This window comes from Erythrolamprus reginae, chromosome 3, assembly GCF_031021105.1.
Source record: "Erythrolamprus reginae isolate rEryReg1 chromosome 3, rEryReg1.hap1, whole genome shotgun sequence".
NCBI lineage: Eukaryota > Metazoa > Chordata > Lepidosauria > Squamata > Dipsadidae > Erythrolamprus > Erythrolamprus reginae.
This window is the reverse complement of record NC_091952.1, coordinates 49,593,679-49,615,804: the sequence shown is the minus strand read 5'-3', so window position 1 is coordinate 49,615,804 and position 22,126 is coordinate 49,593,679. Positions and strand designations below refer to the sequence as shown.

General features: G+C 40.3%; 1 protein-coding gene across 1 annotated transcript in view; it reads left to right on the top strand.

Moving 5' to 3' along the window:
* TULP1 (TUB like protein 1) overlaps positions 1 to 21,867 on the top strand; it is a 52,655-nt gene extending 30,788 nt beyond the window's left edge. Inside the window, exons 10-13 of the mRNA XM_070748517.1 lie at positions 3,384 to 3,492; positions 5,638 to 5,736; positions 7,821 to 7,992; positions 21,734 to 21,867. Of these exons, the coding sequence (XP_070604618.1) occupies positions 3,384 to 3,492; positions 5,638 to 5,736; positions 7,821 to 7,992; positions 21,734 to 21,867 (514 nt within the window). The remainder of the gene's footprint in view (positions 1 to 3,383; positions 3,493 to 5,637; positions 5,737 to 7,820; positions 7,993 to 21,733) is intronic.
* The last annotated feature ends 259 nt before the right edge of the window (positions 21,868 to 22,126 follow it).

The following is a 22,126-nucleotide window of genomic DNA, read 5'->3' as shown; positions in this document are numbered from 1 at the left end:
TTCTGTCTTTATTTTGTTGTCTTAAACATTCTTATTCTATTAGCTTCCTATTTTCATAAGTTTAGAAGTACCAGATTTTTCAGAGTATAAGACGCACCTTGATTTTAGAGGTGGAAAACAAGGAAAAAAGTATTCTGAACCAAATGGTGTGGTTATATATTATTTAATAAAAAAAGCAGTGTAGCAGAATACTTTTTACAACCATGTACATTTTTTACAAACTTCAAACTGGACATTAGAATACAAACTATCTTGCCCTCAGGGCTCTGAGGGTTTCAATGGTCAGATATATGCTGCCAGATAAAAGCCCTTCTGTGCAGCACAGTGGTGAGATGTACCAATGAAAGCTTTTATTTGCCAATGCAGTGGTTATTAGCACAGATACTCAGGCAAGTTAGGAATATAAATTCAAGTTTCTTGAGTCAAGGAGAAACAAATCTCTACTACAAAGCAGATCATATCACAGTTTTTTGCTGGAACAAAGAAACAAATGCAATCCAGTGAATCACTTGTTTAGGGCAAAAAGCTCACAAGCAACATATCTCCTTCATCACAGACATTAGAATTGCAATCATATCAATTGCATTCAGAGGTGAGATTCAAAACTTTTAGCAACCAGTTTTCTGACTGGTTGCTGGGTGGGTGTGGCCATAGTGGGCATGGCCTACTCGGCCTCCTGCACCATGGCAGGGGGGGCATTTGCGCCCTCTCCAGGGTCCAGAGACATTGTTCAAGCCTCTGGGAGGATGAAAACGGCCTTCCCTGGGCTCCAGAGGCCCTCTGGAGGCCAGAAATGGGCCTGTTTTTGAATTTCTGGAAAGCCCATTTTTCACCCTCCCAGAGGCTCTGCCTGGGCCCTGCATTTATCTGGCATCCAAAATGGGTCGTCTGGAGACTCCTGGGAAGGGAGGGGCAGGGTGAGAGAGACCAGCCAGTCCTTGCAACTACCGGTTCAGCAAATTAGCAATTAGCATCCAGTTCACACGAACCAGCCCAAACCCGCTGAATCCCACCTGATTGCATTTCGCTTTCACACCACCCTAACTTAATTGCTTGAAGTGATCTCAAACTTTTCCAAATACAGTGGTACCCCTACCTACAAACACCTCTAATTACAAACTTTTCTAGATAATAACAGGGTGTTCAAGATTTTTTTTTTTTGCCTCTTCTCAAGAACCATTTTCCACTTACAAACCTGAGCCTCCGAAACTATAACCAGAAAAGGCAGGGGAAAGCCTCCGTGGGGCCTCTCTAGGAATCTCCTGGAGGAAACAGGGTTCGGAAAAGGTGGTGAGGAGCCTCCATGCGGCTTCTCTAGGAATCGCCTGGGAGGAAACAGGGCCTCCATCCTTTGGTTTCACCAATCGCACACATTATTTGCTTTTACATTGATTCCTATGGGAAAAATTGCTTCTTCTTACAAACTTTTCTACTTAAGAACCTGGTCACGGAACAAATTAAGTTCATAAGTAGAGGTACCACTGTATTCTACTCAATCCCTTACAAATTTTATTGTCAATCTAAGTAGTTTAATAAATCTTATCTTCACAGAACTATAATTTGGACAGGGAATGGTAGAGACTTCTAACAGTTTTTTTACAGCTTCTGGGGAAGAAATGGAACAAAAATACCTGTAGATTCTAGGGAACTATATTTGGGAAGCAGTAGTCCAACCAACTCTGGTCTAGTGCTCTCCTGATATACTTGGATTCCAAGGTTGAGTAAACTTGTGCATAGCCTCAAGCTGTGGAAGCTGTCAGATGTAATAAAAGTGATGTTACTTCATACTAAATTTTGCATGCTCAATATGTAAATATTAATAATTTTTATCTATACTCTGCGACGTTCTAGATTTAATGTAATTCATTCTGAGCAGAAGTGAAAATCTGATTGGGTAAATGCTTCCTTAGAGACCCACTTAATTTTTAGCCCAGAAATATCTCTCATCATTTCTTCATTAATAAGGCTGAGAATTGAATTCCGTTTCTGTGCATTTCTAACTCAGGTCGGACAATCTGTCTTCCCACTTCTTCAAATTTCATTGCTCTTTCATTGCCTCACAGCTGAGACAGCTTAAAGTCACATTTAGCTATTAGCTCACACACACCCTCTCCTCTGGTTGCAGGGCGCTGCTCTCTCTGGCCATCAAGGCTTGGGGCCGCAGGAGTGACAAAACACAAGGCTTCTGGAGAGTGACTTGATTGCACAATATAGTTAGTCAGGCAAACTGACAGGTGGCTAAGCCTGCTGTTCAAACTACTTATATACTTGCCCCACCCCGCCTCACATTAAGGGCAGAATTAGCGGCTGTTTTTCCACTAGCAGGTGACATTTAGTGGGAGGAGAAAGAGAGTCAGGAAACTCACCCATTATTTTCTTTCACTTATCCCACTAGAAATTTATATCGACAGCACCAGACATGACTCGCTGCTGGTCTTGCTATGGAAGAAGAATAGGGCTTGGCCATGGGGGCAAGGCAATGTATCTTGGTTGTTGGCCGATGGCCATTGCCAATCTTACCAAAGGGTAAAGGAAAGAAGGAAGGAAAGAAGGAAGGAGGAAGGAGGAAGAAAGGAAGAAAGAAAGAAAGAAGGAAGGAAGGAAGGAAGGAAAGAGGAAGAAAGAAGGAAGGAAGAAGGAGGAAGGAAGGAAGGAAAGAAACAAAGAAAGAAGGAAGGAAGGAAGAAGGAAGGAAGGAAGGAAAGAGGAAGAAAGGAAGAAAGGAAGAAAGGAAGAAAGGAAGAAAGGAAGAAAGGAAGAAAGGAAGAAAGGAAGAAAGGAAGAAAGGAAGAAAGGAAGAAAGGAAGAAAGGAAGAAAGGAAGAAAGGAAGAAAGGAAGAAAGGAAGAAAGGAAGAAAGGAAGAAAGGAAGAAAGGAAGAAAGGAAGAAAGGAAGAAAGGAAGAAAGGAAGAAAGGAAGAAAGGAAGAAAGGAAGAAAGGAAGAAAGACAGGCCCCTCTTCTTCAAGGGGAGGAAAGTTGTCTCAGTTCATAACTCAGGCTTTATTAGATCCAAAACGATAATCAAGCTAGTGCGTAAACTAACAAACCAGACACATCTTGCTATCAGATTGTAACAGAGATTGTCCCTGGGGGCAGAGAGGAAACAGTGGTCGGGCAGGTTTTAGCCAAGGAAAAGGGAGAGGCATGTGTGTCGCAATTTCATAGGCCCAGAGTTTAGAAAGATGCTCTGATTGAGTGACCTTTCCTTTCCCTTCTTCTATCTCATCCTGAAAACTTAATAGGTTTGTTGCAGCTACTTCAATGTATAATGTAAAATGACATTCCAAAGAAATTATACTTGTTCAGACTAAAGAGTGGTGTTGTTGTGCAATTTTTGCCCTTTTTTTATCCTTCCGGCCTGACTTCCATCTTTTCTTTTTAGATCCAATTTAATCGGCACTCGATTCTCGGTGTTTGACAATGGTGTAAATCCAGACAGAGCAAATGCTGACTGGTCCAATGTACGCCAGGAGCTTGCAGCTGTTATTTATGTAAGGAACCATTCTGTGAACTATTTCCCCATTAAACTTCTATTTAATAGGCAGCCACTAGACTAATCCATACCAAGATGGCAGGTTGCTTATCAGTACCAAGGAATTTTAAGAATTTTCCGTTCGCTGCGAAAAATCATCCTGACAGCTATATAGCTTGATCCAAATGACAGCAAAAGTATACTACAATATGAAGAAAAGAAGGAATGCCTGTTTTATATGTTGTGGTTTGGAATAATTTAATTTTTAGATTTTTTTTCCCCACTAGCAATTGTAAACCTGCAAAGAAACAATGTAATTTAATTTAGATCGTTAGGAAATGTATTATGTTAGTTAAATGTTATATCTGCATATTTCTTGAGACACCCTGGTCCACTCAAGTATATTGACACTTTATTACAATGTAGTGGATTCTATCAAACTAACAGTTCAAGACCTATGTGTTGGTTGAGAGTTGAGAGTTCTCCATGGTAGGAGGAGTTAGCCTCCAAGGGTGGCTTTAACCTTATTCGATAGTCAATCAGGACTGAGTATAATAATAATAATAATAATAATAATAATAATAATAATAATAATAATAATAATAATCGATCACATACTCAGCTGCTGCAAAAAGATCGCACAGACTGACTACAGGCATAGACATGATGCTGTGGCACAGATGATCCACTGGAACTTGTGCCGGAACTACCATTTACCAGTGGCAAAGAAATGGTGGGATCATAAGCCCGAAAAAGTGGTCCAGACATCCTGATTGTGGAGAAAAAGAAAGTATGGATCATCGACATCGCAATCCCAGGGGACAGCAGAATTGAGGAGAAGCAGCTAGAGAAATTAGTGAAATACGAAGATCTAAAAATCGAGCTGCAACGTCTCTGGCACAAGCCAGTGAAAGTGGTCCCAGTGGTACTTGGCATGCTGGGCGCAGTGCCAAAGGATCCCAGCGGACATTTGAAAACCATCGGAATTGACAAAATCTCCATCTGTCAATTGCAAAAGGCCGCTTTACTGGGATCAGCAAACATAATTCGCCATTACATCACGCAGTCCTAGGTGCTTGGGAAGCGCCCGACTGGTGATGAAATACGAAATCCAGCATAGTGATCTCGTTTGCTGTGTTTTATTGACATAATAATAATAATAATAATAATAATAATAATAATAATAATATATTAGATTTGTATGCTGCTCCTCTCCAAAGACTCGGGGTGTCTAGAAACATATAAATAGTGCCCTTCATCCAGTGAAGGGCTACCAAAATTTTTACTACCACACTGTGGGTGTGGCTTATGCAGGACGCTCTGCATTCTATTTCAACATCTTTCAATGTAAATTGGGTGCTCTGAGGTGGAGCTCATTTTCACTACCCCACTGAGTAGCCCACCCCTGCCTCCATCTTACATCCCCCCTCTTTGACTCAGTCCTAGTCCAGGACATTTGCCTTTGCTTCCAGCAATCGCTCCAGTCAAGAGTTCTTCTCATCTACTTTTGCCCCCCTTACTCGATAGTTCCTTCCCCCTGCAAGCTTCCCCAACACCTTTCTGACCTACAGTTGTGTGGAGGCAGACTTGGGGATTTTGAATTCCAGCTGTTGCTCACTACTCCATCCGAAGTAGCACACATTTGTTACTACGAGATGCTGGATGTGAGGTACAGAAAAGTGTAAACAATGGAGTGTCTTAAACCCTCTGGTCAGAAAGACATTCATCCTATAACACCGCCTGTGCCTCTGAAAAATAGAGAGTGGGCTTCACACCATTCCACGAGCATCTTTTCTGGGGCACCAAGCAGACAGGATTTTCACAGCATTCCCTAGTGGTGAAAGCAGCAACCTCCTAGTGGCAGGGAGTGGGGAAAAGCAACATCAAAGGATGGAAGAAGAAGGAGCTGAGATAAGGAAGCAGATTGGCAGGGGCAGGTGTGACACATTCCCTTCCTTATTAAATGTCCTTCTTTTTCTCTTTTCTTTCATATATCCGCTGGGACACACAGTCTTGGTTTTAGAAGCACTGGGCCATATGCAATATAAAACATCAAGCTAGCAGAAAAATGGCTTTAAACTGTTAAGGATCAGCTGAAGTTGATCATGTTGTGGAGATACATGATGGTAACTCAGTTGTGAACATTGTGGTATTTCTATTTCAGGAGACAAATGTATTAGGTTTCAAAGGACCTCGAAAAATGACAGTGGTCATTCCTGGAATGAATTCTGATAATGAAAGGGTGCCAATCCGTCCCCGAAATGTAAGTTGCACATAAACCTTCATACAGTGTTTCATGACTTCTAAATAATCCCAATGTTTGTAGACATCAAGTTGCCATTTTCTCTGATGTTCTCCTTATCATGTTTAATGAAATAAAATATTCAAATGTGCAGAGAGATATTTAGTCACAAAGGGTGCTGCATTTTTGTCGTGAAATTTTGTGCTGGCAAAAATATGAAATGCAGAACTTTCTTTTAGAATAGCAGATATAAAGGTGTTTCCAAGGCTTTATTTCAAAAACAATCTTCTTGAACTTGGCATCCTCCTGGTGTGTGGAATTGCAATTTCCATCATGGTTGGAAAAATTTTAAAACTGTAAAAAAAAATGTAAAACTGTATATTAATTCATATAGAAAGTATTAAGTTGCAGAAAAATGCTCTGCAGCTAAGGATCTCAACCAACAATATAATAGAAATATAAATGGCAAAGTGCTTCCATTGACAAAACAAGATTGAGTGGATCGAACACTATAGTATTTATTATACCATCTAGTTTGATATGAAAATATTTCTTCAAACCCATTTGGCCATCTCCTTCCAAAGAATAAACCTCATGTATATACAGGGTATGCTGCTCAAAAAAATGCTGCTCAAATAATACATCCCAGATCTGAATGAAAGAAATAGTCTCATTGAATGTGCACAACAGCATGTGAAATTGATTGTCAATCAGTGTTGCTTCCTAAGTGGACAGTTTGATTTCACAGAGGTTTGATTTACTTGGAGTTATATTGTGCTGTTTAAGTGTTCCCTTTATTTTTTTGAGCAGTGTGTGTGTAACATATTTTTGCTGAATTGAAAATGAAGGGAGACTAGTATAGATCTATTTCGAGATTGCTTCCTCTCATCAGTTAGCCAGACCCTCAGGTTGATTTGACAGAAAACACACACACACACACACACACACATATATAGTCTCAAACATCAACACCCTTGAAAATGTCCAAAGATATTTCACCAGAAGAGCCTTGCACTCCTCCACTCGAAACAGAACATCCTACGAAAATAGACTAACAATCCTGGGCCTAGAAAGCCTGGAACTACGGCGCCTAAAACATGATTTGAGTACAGTATTGCCCACAAGATCATATGCTGCAACGTCCTACCGGTCAATGACTACCTCAGCTTCAACCGCAACAACACAAGAGTACGCAACAGATTCAAACTTAATACGAACCGCTCCAAACTTGACTGTAAAAAATATGATTTCAACAATTGAGTTATCAAAGCGTGGAACTCATTACCGGACTCAATAGTGTCAACCCCTAACCCCCAACATTTCTCCCTTAGACTATCCATGATTGACCTCTCCAGATTCCCAAGAGGCCAGTAAGGGGCGTACATAAGTGCACTGGTGTGCCTTTCGTCCCCTGTCCAATTGTCTTTCCTTTCTCTCACTTATATATATTTTCTTCCTTTCAGATGTCCTCTCCTCTAAGTTCACTTTTACCCTTATATATGTTTATTTTTCTTCCTATGTATTTGTGTATTGGACAAAATGAATAAATAAAATAAATAAATAAAAGTTTAAAATAAAATTATTACCTCAGGGTTTTAGATGAAGAATGGAATACACGAAGCATAACTATATCCATACCGTTATTCTTTATTCAAAACATTTACAGCAGAAAATATTGATTCTGCAATCTGAGGAAAGGTAATCAAAGGTAATCTTTCTTGACCTGTGATCTCCGAGTTGGCACTCCAAAATTCCTAATCAATATGCACCAGGTTCTCAAAGCTTTGATGCATAATTTATATGTGAATATTGTCCTTCATAACCTCCCTTGAACTCCACTCATGAAACCTGGAGGAACAAGTATGTGCATACTTAGTTTCCTAGTATATTAATATCAGACTTCGTGGCACAACTTTTAAGAGGAGCAAGGCTAAGATGTTACCGTAATTATGCTCAAAAATATTAGAGGACATCTTGTGATGTACAGCGTGAGAATCAATTGTGTGTACATGTATTATTTCTATATGCAAATATAACCGAATAAATATTTAAGAAGATCTATTTTTGAATTACTTTTGGTAATGCTTTTTCTCACAATTTCCTAGGATAATGATGGGTTACTCATGAGGTGGCAGAATAAGATAATGGACAGCTTAATTGAGCTGCATAACAAAGCCCCTGTATGGAACGATGAGACTCAGTCTTATGTGCTGAACTTCCATGGGAGAGTTACACATGCCTCGGTTAAGAACTTCCAGATTGTGCACAGTGACGACCGTAAGTCTTGTGGGATTGTGGATTATTTTATTTTTTAAAAAATACTTCTATATTCGTGCTGACTGAAAAGCTGCTGCTGCTGCTGCTAGGTAGACCCAAGTCTAAGGGAGGGGGATTTTTGCAAATTCAGAGTCAGATTAGGCATTGTGGTTCAAAAAGGAAGTAAGCAAGAAAATCAAAATGAAGTCCTGGGTTTGCATGCTGCAATGGACCACTGAATTGTGTTGCCCAGTGGAGGCTTTGTGATTGACATAGCATCCAAAGTTTCAAAGTATTTCCCAGAAAATTAAATTCCTGGGCTGGAAACTTATAGTCAGATCTAACTTTTTGAAGTTCCCTTTTGAAGTTTCGTTTGCATTTTTCTCCTTTCTTTCCTTGATGCAAATTATCTAATCAATACAGTATTTCTCAGGTATCCAAACAGTATGGATGGGAAAGATTAGTCTGATGCTAATGAATTAGTTATATCAGTCTTCTTTCCTTTCTTCTATTAGGGACATTGGCAAGACCTTCATAATTAATTTGTTGGAGATGGTTAGCTCCCTACTTGTTCAAGGGAGATATATTAGATTTAAGCATAAGCAAAACAAGGTACAGTTTAGGGCAGTGAGGACGAAGCTTTTTTTTTCTTGGGTGCCAAAAGAGTATGCACGCACGCTATTGCACAGGCGCGAGTGCCCACACCCATAATTCAATGACATAATTGGCTGTGTTCACAAAATGCACTCAAAACATAACATTTGGCTCAATGGCATATGTGAACTAATCCATAGTTCTTTGCGAAATCCACAAAGTTAGCTTTAAATGTTTGCCTTGATTTACATTGCTGAAAAAAATAAAGAGAACACTTAAACAATGCAATATAACTCCAAGTAAATCCAACTTCTGTGAAATCAAACTGTCCACTTAGGAAGCAACACTGATTGACAATCATTTTCACATGCTGTTGTGCACATTCAACTTTGTACAGAACAAAGTATTCAATGAGAATATTTCATTCATTCAGATCTGGGATGTGTTCTTTGAGTGTTCCCTTTATTTTTTTGAGCAGTATGTAAAGTGGAACCTTGATTTATGATGGCATGCTCAGAATCATACCAAACTCCATCTATAAAAAAGCAGTTGTTTCTAAGTTCTTATTGAAACACAATTAGCGCATTTCTTTTCCATTTTGTTCCATCTTTTATTTCCATCACGAAAGTCTAGTCAACGTATAAAGGAATTCAAACAGAAGTTGGCTCCTCTCGGTTCCGACCATTTCACCTGAAGTGGTAGCAAAGCACTGGTGACATCACGATGACGTCACAGAGCTGGTGCAATCAGTGCCAGTCCGTGGGTGCCGCCATCTTTTTTAATTTTTTGTTTTTATTATTTGGTGGAATTTTTTCCTATTTTTTTTCTTCTGCACATGTGCATAAGATGCATTTCCAGCACTGCGCATCTTACCTTTTGCCTTTAAAAAAAATGGCACTGCACGTCCACATCTCCCATCCAAGTTCTGGCCAGTCCCTAAACTGCTTATAAATATCTCCACAATCACATAAATTTTTCAGATTTCTATATGGCCATGTGAAATTTTTTTTGTAATTGTTGTGGTTGGCTCTGGCCCAGCTCCTGCCCCAGGGAATGGGGAAGTGGATGCAGGGGAAACTTCAACATGTCACAGGCCTGTGTTATTGCCGACAGAATCAGTTCAGAGTTTAGTTTCCTCGGATGAAGAAGAAGGTGGGAGTGACTCGGCAGAGGAGGGCTTGGCACATAGCCAAGGCAGTCAATCTTCCTTATCTTCTATAGCTTCAGATGATGACATTTTGGACCCACGCAAGCGCAGAATTATGTGTAGAAGAGACCAAGTAAGAACATATTACATGAAATAAGGGAGGCCACTTGTGTTTGGGTGGGGCTCCAGTAATTAGGGCTGCTGCTATAAATAGCAGCATGTGGGTTTGGCCATTGTGGAAGAATATCTGTTGCAGTTTCGTCAGGAATCTTGTGTGCTGGACTTTGTTGCTTTTTCACACCTTTGAAACCAAAGCAGAGCAGCGGGTGGGTGTGTCTCCCTTCGTTGGAAGAAGAAGGGGTGTGAAGTTTCTCCACAGCTGCTGGCTAAGTACTTCATGACTGCTTAAGGGAAATTGTACAGACTACCTGGTTGTTTTGGGAAGAGTGCTCTTTGCAATATAAAAAGAGTGCTTAGTTTATTTTGACTTTTGTGATAAAGATCATTGTTTTGAATTTTCAAACGTGTGTGTCTGAAATTTGTATCCTTGAATTTTCGGGAGGCTCCTATCAGAGAGCCTGGCAGAACAGTAATGGGACCGTCTTTTGCCTCATGTGTCCCAGCGACCGGTCAGGTCCCACAGAGTCGGCCTTCTCCAGGTCCTGTCAGCCACACAATGTCGTATGGCAGGGCCTAGGGGAAGAGCCTTCTCTGTGGCGGCTCTGGCCCTTTAGAACTCACTCCCTCTGGAGATTCATCCCGCCCCTACCCTCCTGGCCTTCCGGAAGGCTTTGAAAACTTACCTTTGCCGGTAGGCCTGGAGCCACTGAACTTTAACATCTAGCTCCAGCCTTTAGTATGATTGTGGTGTGAGTGAGTAGGGTTGTAGGATTTTAAATGTGGAATTTTTACATTGTTTTAATATTGGACTTCTGAATTGGTTTTTGTATTTTTATATGTCATGAGCCGCCCTGAGTCCTTGGAGAAGGGCAGCATATTAGTCAAACAAACAGGCAGATAAACAAACAAACAAAGTGTTATAGAGTAAATAAATGAATCGTTCAAACCAAAACCAAAGCAGATCTTGGAGATTATTCCTGTCTGAGGCAGTGGTTCTCAACTTTTTCTTCCCCACAGACTCCTTTTAAATACTTTTTGTGGCCATGAGCCATGGCCATGGCCGCTCAAGACTGAACTCAAAATTTAAATCATAACATTCCTTCAAATCATAACATTCCTTCAAAAAAAAAATCCTTGAAGTTTTCAAGGAACCCCTGTGATGACATCAGCTGCCACTATTTTAGGGTAATTTCAGTCTGGGTATGTCTCAAGAGATATAAGCATGTTTGTTCTCTTAAACCTGGTTATGGTATTTAGAGTGCTTAGAGAAACATCAAAGAAATTTATTAGACATTGTTTTGGACTAAGATTTATTTATTTATTTATTTATTTATTTAGTTAGTTAGTTAGTTAGTTAGTTAGTTAGTTAGTTAGTTAGTTAGTTAGTTAGTTAGTCCGTCCAATACACAATGAAGGTTATAGAGGATATAGTCATAGTAAAATATGTCAGAGAAAGAATAGAAGAGATATAGGAATAAAATATAGGAATAAAGATATAGGATATAGGAATAAGATATAGGAATAAAATATGTCAATGAAAGAATAGAGAAAGGATATAGGAATAGAAGAAAAGATATAGGAGATATAGGAGATTTCCAAATGGTAATTCAGAATGGCTTCTGTGAAATCTAGAATTTATCATGATTCCAGGGACACGGGGTGAATTTTGCAATCAGGTCCGAACAAAAAAAAATTCCATTGTCCTGGATAGTAGGGTATGGAATACTGTAACAGTCCACAAGAGGGAGCATTATAAGAGGCTGACTGAAGTAATGTTTTGAATGGTTTGAGCCAGTGTTTCCCAACCTTGGCAATTTGGAGATATCTGGACTTCAACTCCCAGAATTCCTCAGCAAGCATTTGCTGGCTGGGGAATTCTGGGAGTTGAAGTCCAAATATCTTCAAGTTGCCAAGGTTGGGAATCCCTGGTTTGAGCCATCCAAAAAGCAAGCTTTATTTTCTTTTGCTCACTTGATTCCATACAGCACCTTCCACACATTTGAGCATAAACTCATACAACGTTTGAACGTGCCCACGGGTGTTTTCTGAAAAGTCACAAACTTTCAGAATTGGATAAAGTACACCCAGAACAGTTGTAATGGCATAATTTGAGACTTCCCTGCACATGATTTGTAATCTCTGATTCAAGAAAACTTCTCTAAATTTCATGGTGGCAAGAAATATTTTGAGGATGGCAAAGTGCCAAAGAATGTTACTGGTACATTCTTTGTCAGTCAAGAATTCAGTGACCTCATATCCATTATAATAAGGGACAGTCCTTAATTTCAGAAAGCTGTCGTTTATATTTATTTAACTTTTTCGTTTTGGTCCTGGATTTTTCTTTGTCAATCAAAGTCGTTAACATGAACAGTTAATTAAAAACAATCTTTATGAACTGCTTTCAGATTTCTCCCTTTTTTAGGTTTGTCTTTTATGGTTCCCCCCACCACCAGTGTTTCCTCTAATATTTTTTTTTGGGGGGGTGGAAAAGTATAGTGTCTGAGCAGCAGGCCCTTCGGGACTGGGCGGCACAAAAATAATAAATAAACAAACAAACAAACAAACAAATAAAAAACCCACCCTGTTTTGCCTCAGAGAATTTCAAAATAAAATACTGTACTGTGTGTCTATAACAGTGAGCTCATAATAGGGCAACTCTATCAATATCAAAATGCCACTTAAATAGTTGAGCTAGTTTCAAACTAGATTTTGATTTTCTTTCTCTCTTCCTTACTCCCATTCTTTTTCTTTCTCTTTTTCTTCCTCTCTTTTTTTCTATCTGTTTCTCTCTCTTCCTCTGTTCCTCTCTCTCTCCTTCCCTCTCTCTCCTTCCCTCTCACTCTTTCCCTCTCGGCTTCTGGGCAGGTTTGGAAAACTCTGAGTTGATGATGATTTTTAAGTGAGCGATTGCTCACTGCTCAGCTTAGAGGGAACTATGCCCACCACTACCATGAATTCTTCAGCCAGCAAAAGCTGACTGAGGAATTATGGGAGTTGAAATCCACAGGTCTTAAAGGGGCCAAGGTTGGAAACCCGTGGAAAAGAAGGATATGTATCCAGAGTTTCAAATCAAGTCGTGCATGTTCTTTTGCTGACCACATGGGGCCATTCACAAATTTCTCTGTTAACCTATGGACAGCCCTCAGAGATAACAAGCACGTTATCTCTAATCTCAGGATAAAAAGATGGGAACTGCAGAGCCTCTGGTCCTGCAGACTTCTGACTTTTAACCTCCATTCCATTCCATGAACGTATAAAGCAGAGAAGAGAAGCTCATTTAGATCCACATCTGTCAAGAAAAGTGAAACTGTATTGAAAGTTAGTAGGTATTATTTAGTAAATAGTATATATGACTGCAAAAGTATAGATATAAACTTGAAGATTCCACACACAAAATTAACAACTGTGTACAGTTTTAAGAAAATAAATAAGAGTAGAGTGTAGGGTGGGTTTCTCTTACCTTAACCACTGGTTTGGAAGTGCGTATGTCATGTAGTTGCACATCCATAGAGGGTTCTTGGCCAGCCCCTTTCAAGCAGTGGTGATCAGGGAACCGTTTTGGGGGCATGGCAAGCCGGTCATCACTACCGGTTCAGCGAATGGGGTCAAATTTCCGCTACCGGCTTGCGCAAACTGGTCTGAACCAGTTGCAAGCCACCATGTCTGGCTAGGTATGGATGATCCTATATACCAGTGGTGGGGAACCTTTTTTTCCTCGGGTGCCAAAAGAGTGTGGTTGTGTGCTATCACACATGTGTGAGTGCCCAGGCCCATAATTTAATGATTGGGGAGGGCAAAAACAGGTTCCCCTACCCCTCGGAAGCCCTCTGGAGGCTGAAAATGGCCTGTTTCCCAACTTCTGATGGGCTCAGTACGCTCGTGTTTCACCCTCCCCAGACTCCAAAGGCTTCCCTGGAGTCAAGGTACGGTAAAAATGTCCTTCCCCATCTTCCCGGAGGCTCTCTGGAAGCCAAAAACACCCTCCCAAAGTCTCTGTGTGAGCCAAAAATCAGCTGGCCAGCAACACATTCACATTGGAGCTGAGCTAGGGCAACGGCTCATGTGCCAGCAGATATGGCTCCACGTGCCACCTATGGCACCCGTGCCATAGGTTCGCCATCACTGCCCTATACCTGTGATGGGGAACCTTTTTTCCCCATTATAGTGTGTGCATGTGCTACCGCATGTGCGTGTATGCCCACACCCATAATTCAAAGCCCCACACTTGCCCCAACCCCTACACATGCAAGTGTGACCCCCCCCACTCCCCCATTTCATGACTTCCAGTGGACCTGGTAGGCCCATTTTTCACCATCCCCAGGTTTCAGAGGCTTCCTTGGAGCTTGGGGATGCAAAAATGCTCCCCCTACCACCACCCCGGAGGCCTTCCGGAGGCCAAAATCACCCACCCAGAGCCTCCGCGTGAACCAAAAATCAGCTGGCGGGCATGCACTTGTGCGCTGGAGCTGAGCTTAGGGCAACATAGCAGCAGGTATGCCGCATGAGTCCCAGCAACCGGTTAAGTCCCACAGAGTCGGCCTTCTCCAGGTCCCATCAACTAGACAATGTCGTTTTGCGGAACCTACGGGAATAGCCTTCTCTGTAGGGGGCCCCAGCCCTGTGGAATCAGATTCCCCTGGAGATTCGCACTTCCCCCACTCTCCTCGCCTTCTGTAAAAACTTAAAGACCTATTTATGCCACCAGGCTTGGGCCATTAGACCCTAGCCCCATAGCCGATGAAGGTAGTATGTTTCGATGATTTATAACGCTATTAGTGTTTTTTAAAGTTTTAGTTATATTAATTGGATGTTTTAGTTACGTATACTGTATATTGTTTTTTGACATGTTGTGAGCTGCCCCGAGTCCTCAGAGAGGGGCGGCATACAAATCCAATAAATAAATAAATAAAATAAATAAAATAAATATGGTTCCACATGCCGCCTGTAGCATGCGTGCCATAGAGTCGTCATCATGGCTCTACACAAACAGTATATTTATTTATAAAATGTATTGGCCGCCCATTTTACTAAAGCGTAATTCTGGGTGGATTATATACCAGCATCTACAATCACCACTACTATCCAGTTTCAGCCAGGTCATCCAAGACTGATGATATTCATTGGCAAAAATAGTGTCCAGTGGAACTTCTTCTTTCAGTGCAAATTGAAGAAACTGAAGGCCAATCAGGATTGGATGGGGTGTATAGAAAAGGTCCCTATATTTTATCATGGATTTGATCCAAATAAAGAATCCTTTACTTATTTACTTGTAAAAAGCCATTCATTCAGATTCTAATTATACGATGGTAGTTGATCTTCATTGTGCTCTCCTGGTGAAAGCACATGGATGATATTGACCACGGGTCTTTCCTATGGATTAATTGTGATATGAACTCAATATGCCGACTTATTTATTTATTTATTTATTTATTTATTTATTTATTTATTTATTTATTTATTATTTAGATTTGTATGCTGCCCCTCTCCGCAGACTCGGGGCGGCTCACAGCAAAATAAAACAATTCATGACAAACCTAAATTATAATTTAAAATATTTAACCCTGCTGTTCTGTTCGGGTCTATTTGACCCGAAGCCAAGTTTGAGTCCCTGTAAAAAATTTTCCCTGCATATCTGAAACTTGAAATTTCATGACTATTCATCATTTCAGGGGTTCTCTCTATGATAATTTTTTTGGGGGGCTGGGGGGCTTAGTTTTTGCTGGGCAAAAAAAGTTAAAAATCTTCTGTTCCCGGGTCACCCTGACCCGGACCGAAAACTCTTCATTTGCAGTGCTTATGTTTGGTCTTTTTGAAAGCTTTTTTCACTTGGAAAGTAGTCTGAACATTTCTGCACACAATGATATGAAAATTGAAATGAAAAAAGTAAATCTTATTGGTTTATTTTGCTGATATAATGCAGCCCCCCCGTTTTTGTGAAAGTTTTTTCAATTTATGGATAGTTTTGCTTGCAAAATGCATTCTATTTTACTGAAGTTGGTGTGGGATTGGTACCTTGAACATTTCTGAATATAAGAAAAATATAAAGGAACTGAAAAAAATGATTCTTACTGGTTTTTTAACATCAGAAATAAGGCCTTCTCCCCCCCCTCAGCTGCTTGCAACCATTTTCACTTTTTATTTTTTTATGCTCCAAATCCGAAATATTCTTTAAAATCTTAGGCATTCATTTACTCAATTTAACAATGCTGATCATCAAAAAAATATTTGTGGGGGTGGGGGAAATTTTTTTTTTCTGGGCAAAAAAAAAGTCACGTTTAGTCTGTTCGGGTCATATAGACCCGGACCAAAATGATTTTTTTTTAGGTACTTGAATTTGGTCTTTTTGAAAACTTTTTCAACTGGAAAACTAGTTTGAACATTTATGAACATAATGATATGAAAATTGAACTGGAAAAATTGAGACTTATATTTTTATTTTGATCAAAAAGCCCCTCCCCCCATCCTTTCTGAATTTTGTGTCAATTTCTATTTTTTAAGGCTACAAATCCCCAAGGAATTTCCCCCAAAAAAGGTTTGATATACTAAATTGAACATTTATGAATATAAGAAAAATATAAATGAACTGGAAAAATGGTTCTTATTGGTTTATTTTTGCCACAAAAGCCCCCCCCCCCCCTCGGCCTTGCTGTGTGCCATTATTGTCACTTTTTATACATATTTGGCTAGAAATATTTGGAATATCCTTTTGAAAATCAACCACATTGTAGCCAGAGGACTAATTTTATGAAACAAATCCATTTTACTAAAAAAAAGTATGTAAGTTTGAAATTAACAGCATAATTTTTATATAAATTGAAATAATTGAACATGGGGGGAGGCATACATTTATGTGCAAAATAAACCAATATGCATCAATTTTTCCAGTTCAATTTTCATATCATTATGTTCAGAAATGTTCAAGCTACCAATCCCACACCAACTTTAGTAAAATAGAATGTATTTTGCTAGCAAAACTATCCATAAAGTGAAGACTATTTAAAAAAAATGGGGGGCGTGCATTTCATCAACAAAATAAACCAATATGCATCAATTTTTCCAGTTCAATTTTCATATCATTATGTTCAGAAATGTTCAAGCTACCAATCCCACACCAACTTTAGTAAAATAGAATATATTTTGCAGGCATAATTATCAATAAACCTAAAAAAAATTCACAAAAATGGGGGGGAGGCATATTTATGTGCAAAATAAACCAATAAGGATTAATTTCTTCAGTTCAATTTTCATATCATTGTGTGCAGAAATGTTCAGACTACTTTCCAAGTGAAAAAAGTATTCAAATTGACCAAACATAAGCACTGCAAATGAAGAGTTTTCGGTCCGGGTCAGGGTGACCCGGGAACAGAAGATTTGTAACTTTTTTTAAACAGAACAGCAGGGTTAAAAAACCTCATTTACTAAAACAAACATACATACAAACATACCATGCATAAATTGTATATGCCCGGGGGAGATGTCTCAGTTCCCCCATGCCTGACGACAAAGGTGGGTTTTAAGGAGCTTACAAAAGGCAAGGAGAGTAGGGGGCAGTTCTAATCTCTGGGGGGAGCTGGTTCCAGAGAGTCGGGGCCACCACAGAGAAGGCTCTTCCCCTGGGGCCCACCAACTGACATTGTTTAGTTGACGGGACCCGGAGAAGGCCCACTCTGTGGGACTAATCGGTCGCTGGGATTCGTGCGGCAGAAGGCGGTCTCGGAGATATTCTGGTCCAATGCCATGAAGGGCTTTAAAGGTCATAACCAACACTTTGAATTGTGACCGGAAATTGATCGGCAACCAATGCAGACTGCGGAGTGTTGGTGAAACATGGGCATACCTAGGTAAGCCCATGACTGCTCTCGCAGCTGCATTCTGCATGATCTGAAGTTTCCGAACACTTCACATTAATGGGATCTAGGGATTTAAAGGTGTGTTTTGTGTGGTCAATGAGACCACCTTTTAATGTTTTTTCTTATGTTATCTTATTCTTTTGGTGCTCAACCAAAGCGATTGTTTTGATATTGATGCATAAAGAAGACCAAATATCATCACAATAGCATTTCATTCCACTTTGCGTATATATTTGAGAAATAGACACACTCCACAATCTACACTAGAGCAGTAAACAGCCACTGCCAAACGATTTTCAGCCTGTGTGACTTGTCTGCTTGTCACCTGTCCAGCCCAATCAGGAGATGTTACTATCTGGGGGTGTAGGGTTACAGGATAGAAAGAACCTGCTCGGGGCCCCAGTTATTTTTACAGATTTCTTGCCGCTCTCGCTGCAAACAAAGGGAGTCACGGTCAAAACAGGGAATCAGAGAGGCCTTTAGAAGGCCACACACAGGTCTGGCGAAAGAGCTCATCTTTTGGAGGGAGCACAAATCTGCTTTCATTCTCTCTCCGTTTAGCTGGGAAAAAAGAAAAGGGCTTGCTTAGTACTCGGTTGAAGAGACGTCAGCCATTCATTGCCCAGCAGGTAACAAGTCAACACAGGCAAGGGTTCTCCATTGCTGCCACTACCAATGTGGTTGTGTGCGCAGCTCTGTTTGACCATGAACCCCTCTGTGAGATTTGGCTTCTGCGCATGCGCAGGAATCTAAATCTCATGTGAAGATACTCTCGGGCACGAGATTTCATTGATTTTCAGCAATTTCTCTTGCGCAGAAGCAAAAAACACCGAAAATCGGCAAAATCTCTCATGCGCAAGTGTCTTCACATGATATTTGGCTTCCTGCACATGCGCAGAAGCCAAATTTTGCGTGGCTGTGCACGCCCGCTTGCTAGTCATATGGAGCTGTGCTCCCAGCTACATTTTCCCTACCGGAATGCCGTCGCCCACCGTCCCCCTAGGAACCTAACAGTGCCAGTCAATATCTAAACGTTCTGGGTTGTCCTCTGTCCAATCATTCCTTAGCATCTGAATATTTTTGTTTTGCTGCATATGATCTTCGGTCACAATGGTTAAAGATGCTGAGCTTGTCGAGTGGAAAACAGACAGTCCAGGTTTGAGATCCTAGCACTGCACAACAGGATGAGCTCTTGTACCTTGCCCCAGCTCCTGCCACCTGTTAAGCCCCAGCTACGGACCAGAGAAAATATAGCACACACTCAGAAAACATGGTACATACTATGAACCAGAGAAAACATACCACACACTCACTATATATAATTGATTAACCACTACTAATAAACTGGCTTAGTAGCATTCACACACAAATAAATCTAAATCAGTCTTTTCTTTTAAAAAAACCCAGCTGTTAATTATATGGCATTAACAGCTGGCATAAGTCCATAAAGTCATAAAGCAAAGATAAGTATTTAGTTCTGGATATTGCAGGAAGCTTAGGAAGGTTAGCAAGATGCCTGGAATCAGTCCACAAAACAAAAGCCAAAAAAGATCAGTCAAGCAGAGGTTTTCCAAACAAGAGACACACGATTGAACAAACTATCAAACAAGTTTATTATTTATTTATTTATTAATCAGATTTGTATGCCGCCCCTCTCCGCAGACTCAGGGCGGCTCACAGCAATAACAATACAATGGAAACAAATCTAATATTTAAGTTAATTTAAAACCTCAATTTAGAAACCAATCATACATACTAACATACCATGCATAAATTTTTATAAGCCTAGAGGGAGGGGAAAGTATCAATTCCCCCATGCCTGACGACAGAGGTGGGTTTTAAGGAGCTTACGAAAGGCTAGGAGGGTGGGGGCAACTCTGATATCTGGGGGGAGTGGCTTCCAAAGGGCCACAGAGAAGGCTCTTCCCCTGGGTCCCGCCAAATGACATTGTTTAGTTGACGGGACCCGGAGAAGGCCAACTCTGTGGGACCTAACTGGTCGCTGGGATTCGTGCGGCAGAAGGCGGTCCCAGAGATATTCTGGTCCGGTTGTTTCCTGCAGAGTTTTCCCCATCTTCGTCATTCCTTAAGTAGGCTTGGGGAGTGGCCAGTTAGGCCCAAGCCTACTCTTGAGGAGACCTCCTCCTGAGTAGCCATTCCTGCCTTTTGGCAGCTCTGCGTGCTCGTGCATTACTGCTTTGAGGTGCTGGAGGTTCCAAAGGCCCTGGCTGAACCTCTGTCTCTGGCACTAAGTCTCCGCCAGCCTCTGCACTGTCCAACTGCACAGGCCACTTGCGCATAACCTCATCAGCCTCGTGTCGGACAGGATCCGCTACCAGCTGCACAGGTGGCTGGCAGGTCAGAACACTACTTCGCAGTTTGAAAGCATGCAAATGTGAGTAGATAAATAAGTACCACTTTGGTAGGAAGGTATTAGGTGGGTGGGTGGGTGGGTGGGTGGGTGGATGGATGGATAGATGGATGGATAGATAGATAGATAGACGTGGAGAAGATGAAATAGCTCTGTAATGCTATTGCTGTATTTGTAATGCTAGAAGATTTCACTCAGAAGTATTACATTCCGAACTATAAGCCAAGTACTCTTTTGAGAGATAATATTATGGGAATCAGATTCAGATTTCAGTGTCTTGACAATTTGTAGCACTTATGTTATAATAATCATCCTACCTTTAAATTGAGTGACATAGTGCAGAAACTCAGCAAGAATGTTGGTGAGGTATGTGTGTTGTGGGAGAATGGGAGTTTCATTCAGCTCTTTATTGCTCTGAGAATTGCTTTTCCTATTGTATCCTCCTCCTCTCTTGGGCAATAGGTCACCAGACATAGCTTTATTTCCCCAAATTCTTTTTTCCACATCCCAGATTAGAAGTGCAACTGATTGCCCTGCAAATTATCTAATGACACTATTTACCTCATGTAGGTTTGTTGCCAATCTCTTTGGGCTGGATATAGTATAATTGCAGAACGTACATAGGGGGCATAAGAGTCTGTATCCAGGATTCTCCCATGCCAAAGGTATCTGTAGGGTGTGGTCAAAAAAAAGTTTAGATGCCAGTCGTGACGTGTGATCACAGCTCTGTGACACACATTTTTTAAAAAAAACCAGATAGAGATTTAGTTGCACAGAATTTTATAAAATATGGGATAAAGTATATAAATGGTGGAATTTTAAAAATAGTGGTAAAATTATATAAGTAAGAATTTATACTTATTTGAATTTATTAATGAGAAGGTTAATTGTATGTATAGATGAAAGAATATTTAGAAATTAATATGACAATGTGTTCTTTTTTTCTTTCCCTTTTTTTAGGATATTAAATAAGTAAATATTAATTAATTAATTAATTGAATAACATGATAGTAATAGATAGAACGTAATAGTTTAAAAATAACAAAAATATAGAGCATTATTGTAATATCACTAATATTAATCTATTATCTTTTAATATTGTATTATTAGTTTAAGTATTTTATATTTTATAGATAAGAAAATCAGTTAAAGTTATATAATTTACAGCATATAAATAACAGAGTTAAATTTAATAAGAATATAGAGTGAGAGTGTTATATTTCTGGATCGATCTGAGTACAGTTAAGTATTTTTTTTTGTATTAGTTAGACTTCTATGATAAGCGGAGCAATGGTAGCTCCTTGAATGTTGAATGTTGTCTGTCTTTGTTTAATGAAAAATAATAAAAAAATATTTACAAAAAAGAAATTATCCTTCAGGAGGTTAGGATACAAAAAGAGAGAGAGATTTAGTTGCACAGTTGTAGCCACCATTTTGACTTTTTTGACCATGCTCTGTGAACACCCAGGCTCCCAAGCTCTCTTATGCTTTTCCTTTTAGACTGAACAATGCTAAAACAACAACAACAAAAGAGTAAGGGAAAACATCTCCTTGGTCACCTTTATTAATAGTCATCCATCTCCATCCACCTTCGTTCAATTTGTCCTGTCATGAGAGGACCCAAAGTTTCCATGGTGAACTTGTCTTCTCACTCAATAATGTCACCTTTCTTTTCTGCAGCTGAGTACATCGTCTTGCAGTTTGGCCGAGTGGCGGACGATGTTTTTACCATGGACTACAATTACCCGCTTTGTGCCGTGCAGGCTTTTGCCATCGCTCTCTCAAGCTTTGATGGGAAACTGGCCTGTGAATAGCATACCTACAATGCCATCATGCCAAGGTTTGTACCAAGTCTGGACCTGCCAGGTCAAATTCCCCAGTCTAACAGTATAAACACAACTAGGCCTGACAAAGGCAGGGGTGAAATGCTCCTGGTTCGCTTGTGCCTGTCGGTCATTGGAGAGCCGGTTGCAAAGGGGAAACGATGTTCCACCTACCCATCTGAATGCCGCATTTGGGTTCTTTTACCCAAAGGATAAAAGAACCCAAATGGCAGCATATGGGTGAATAGGC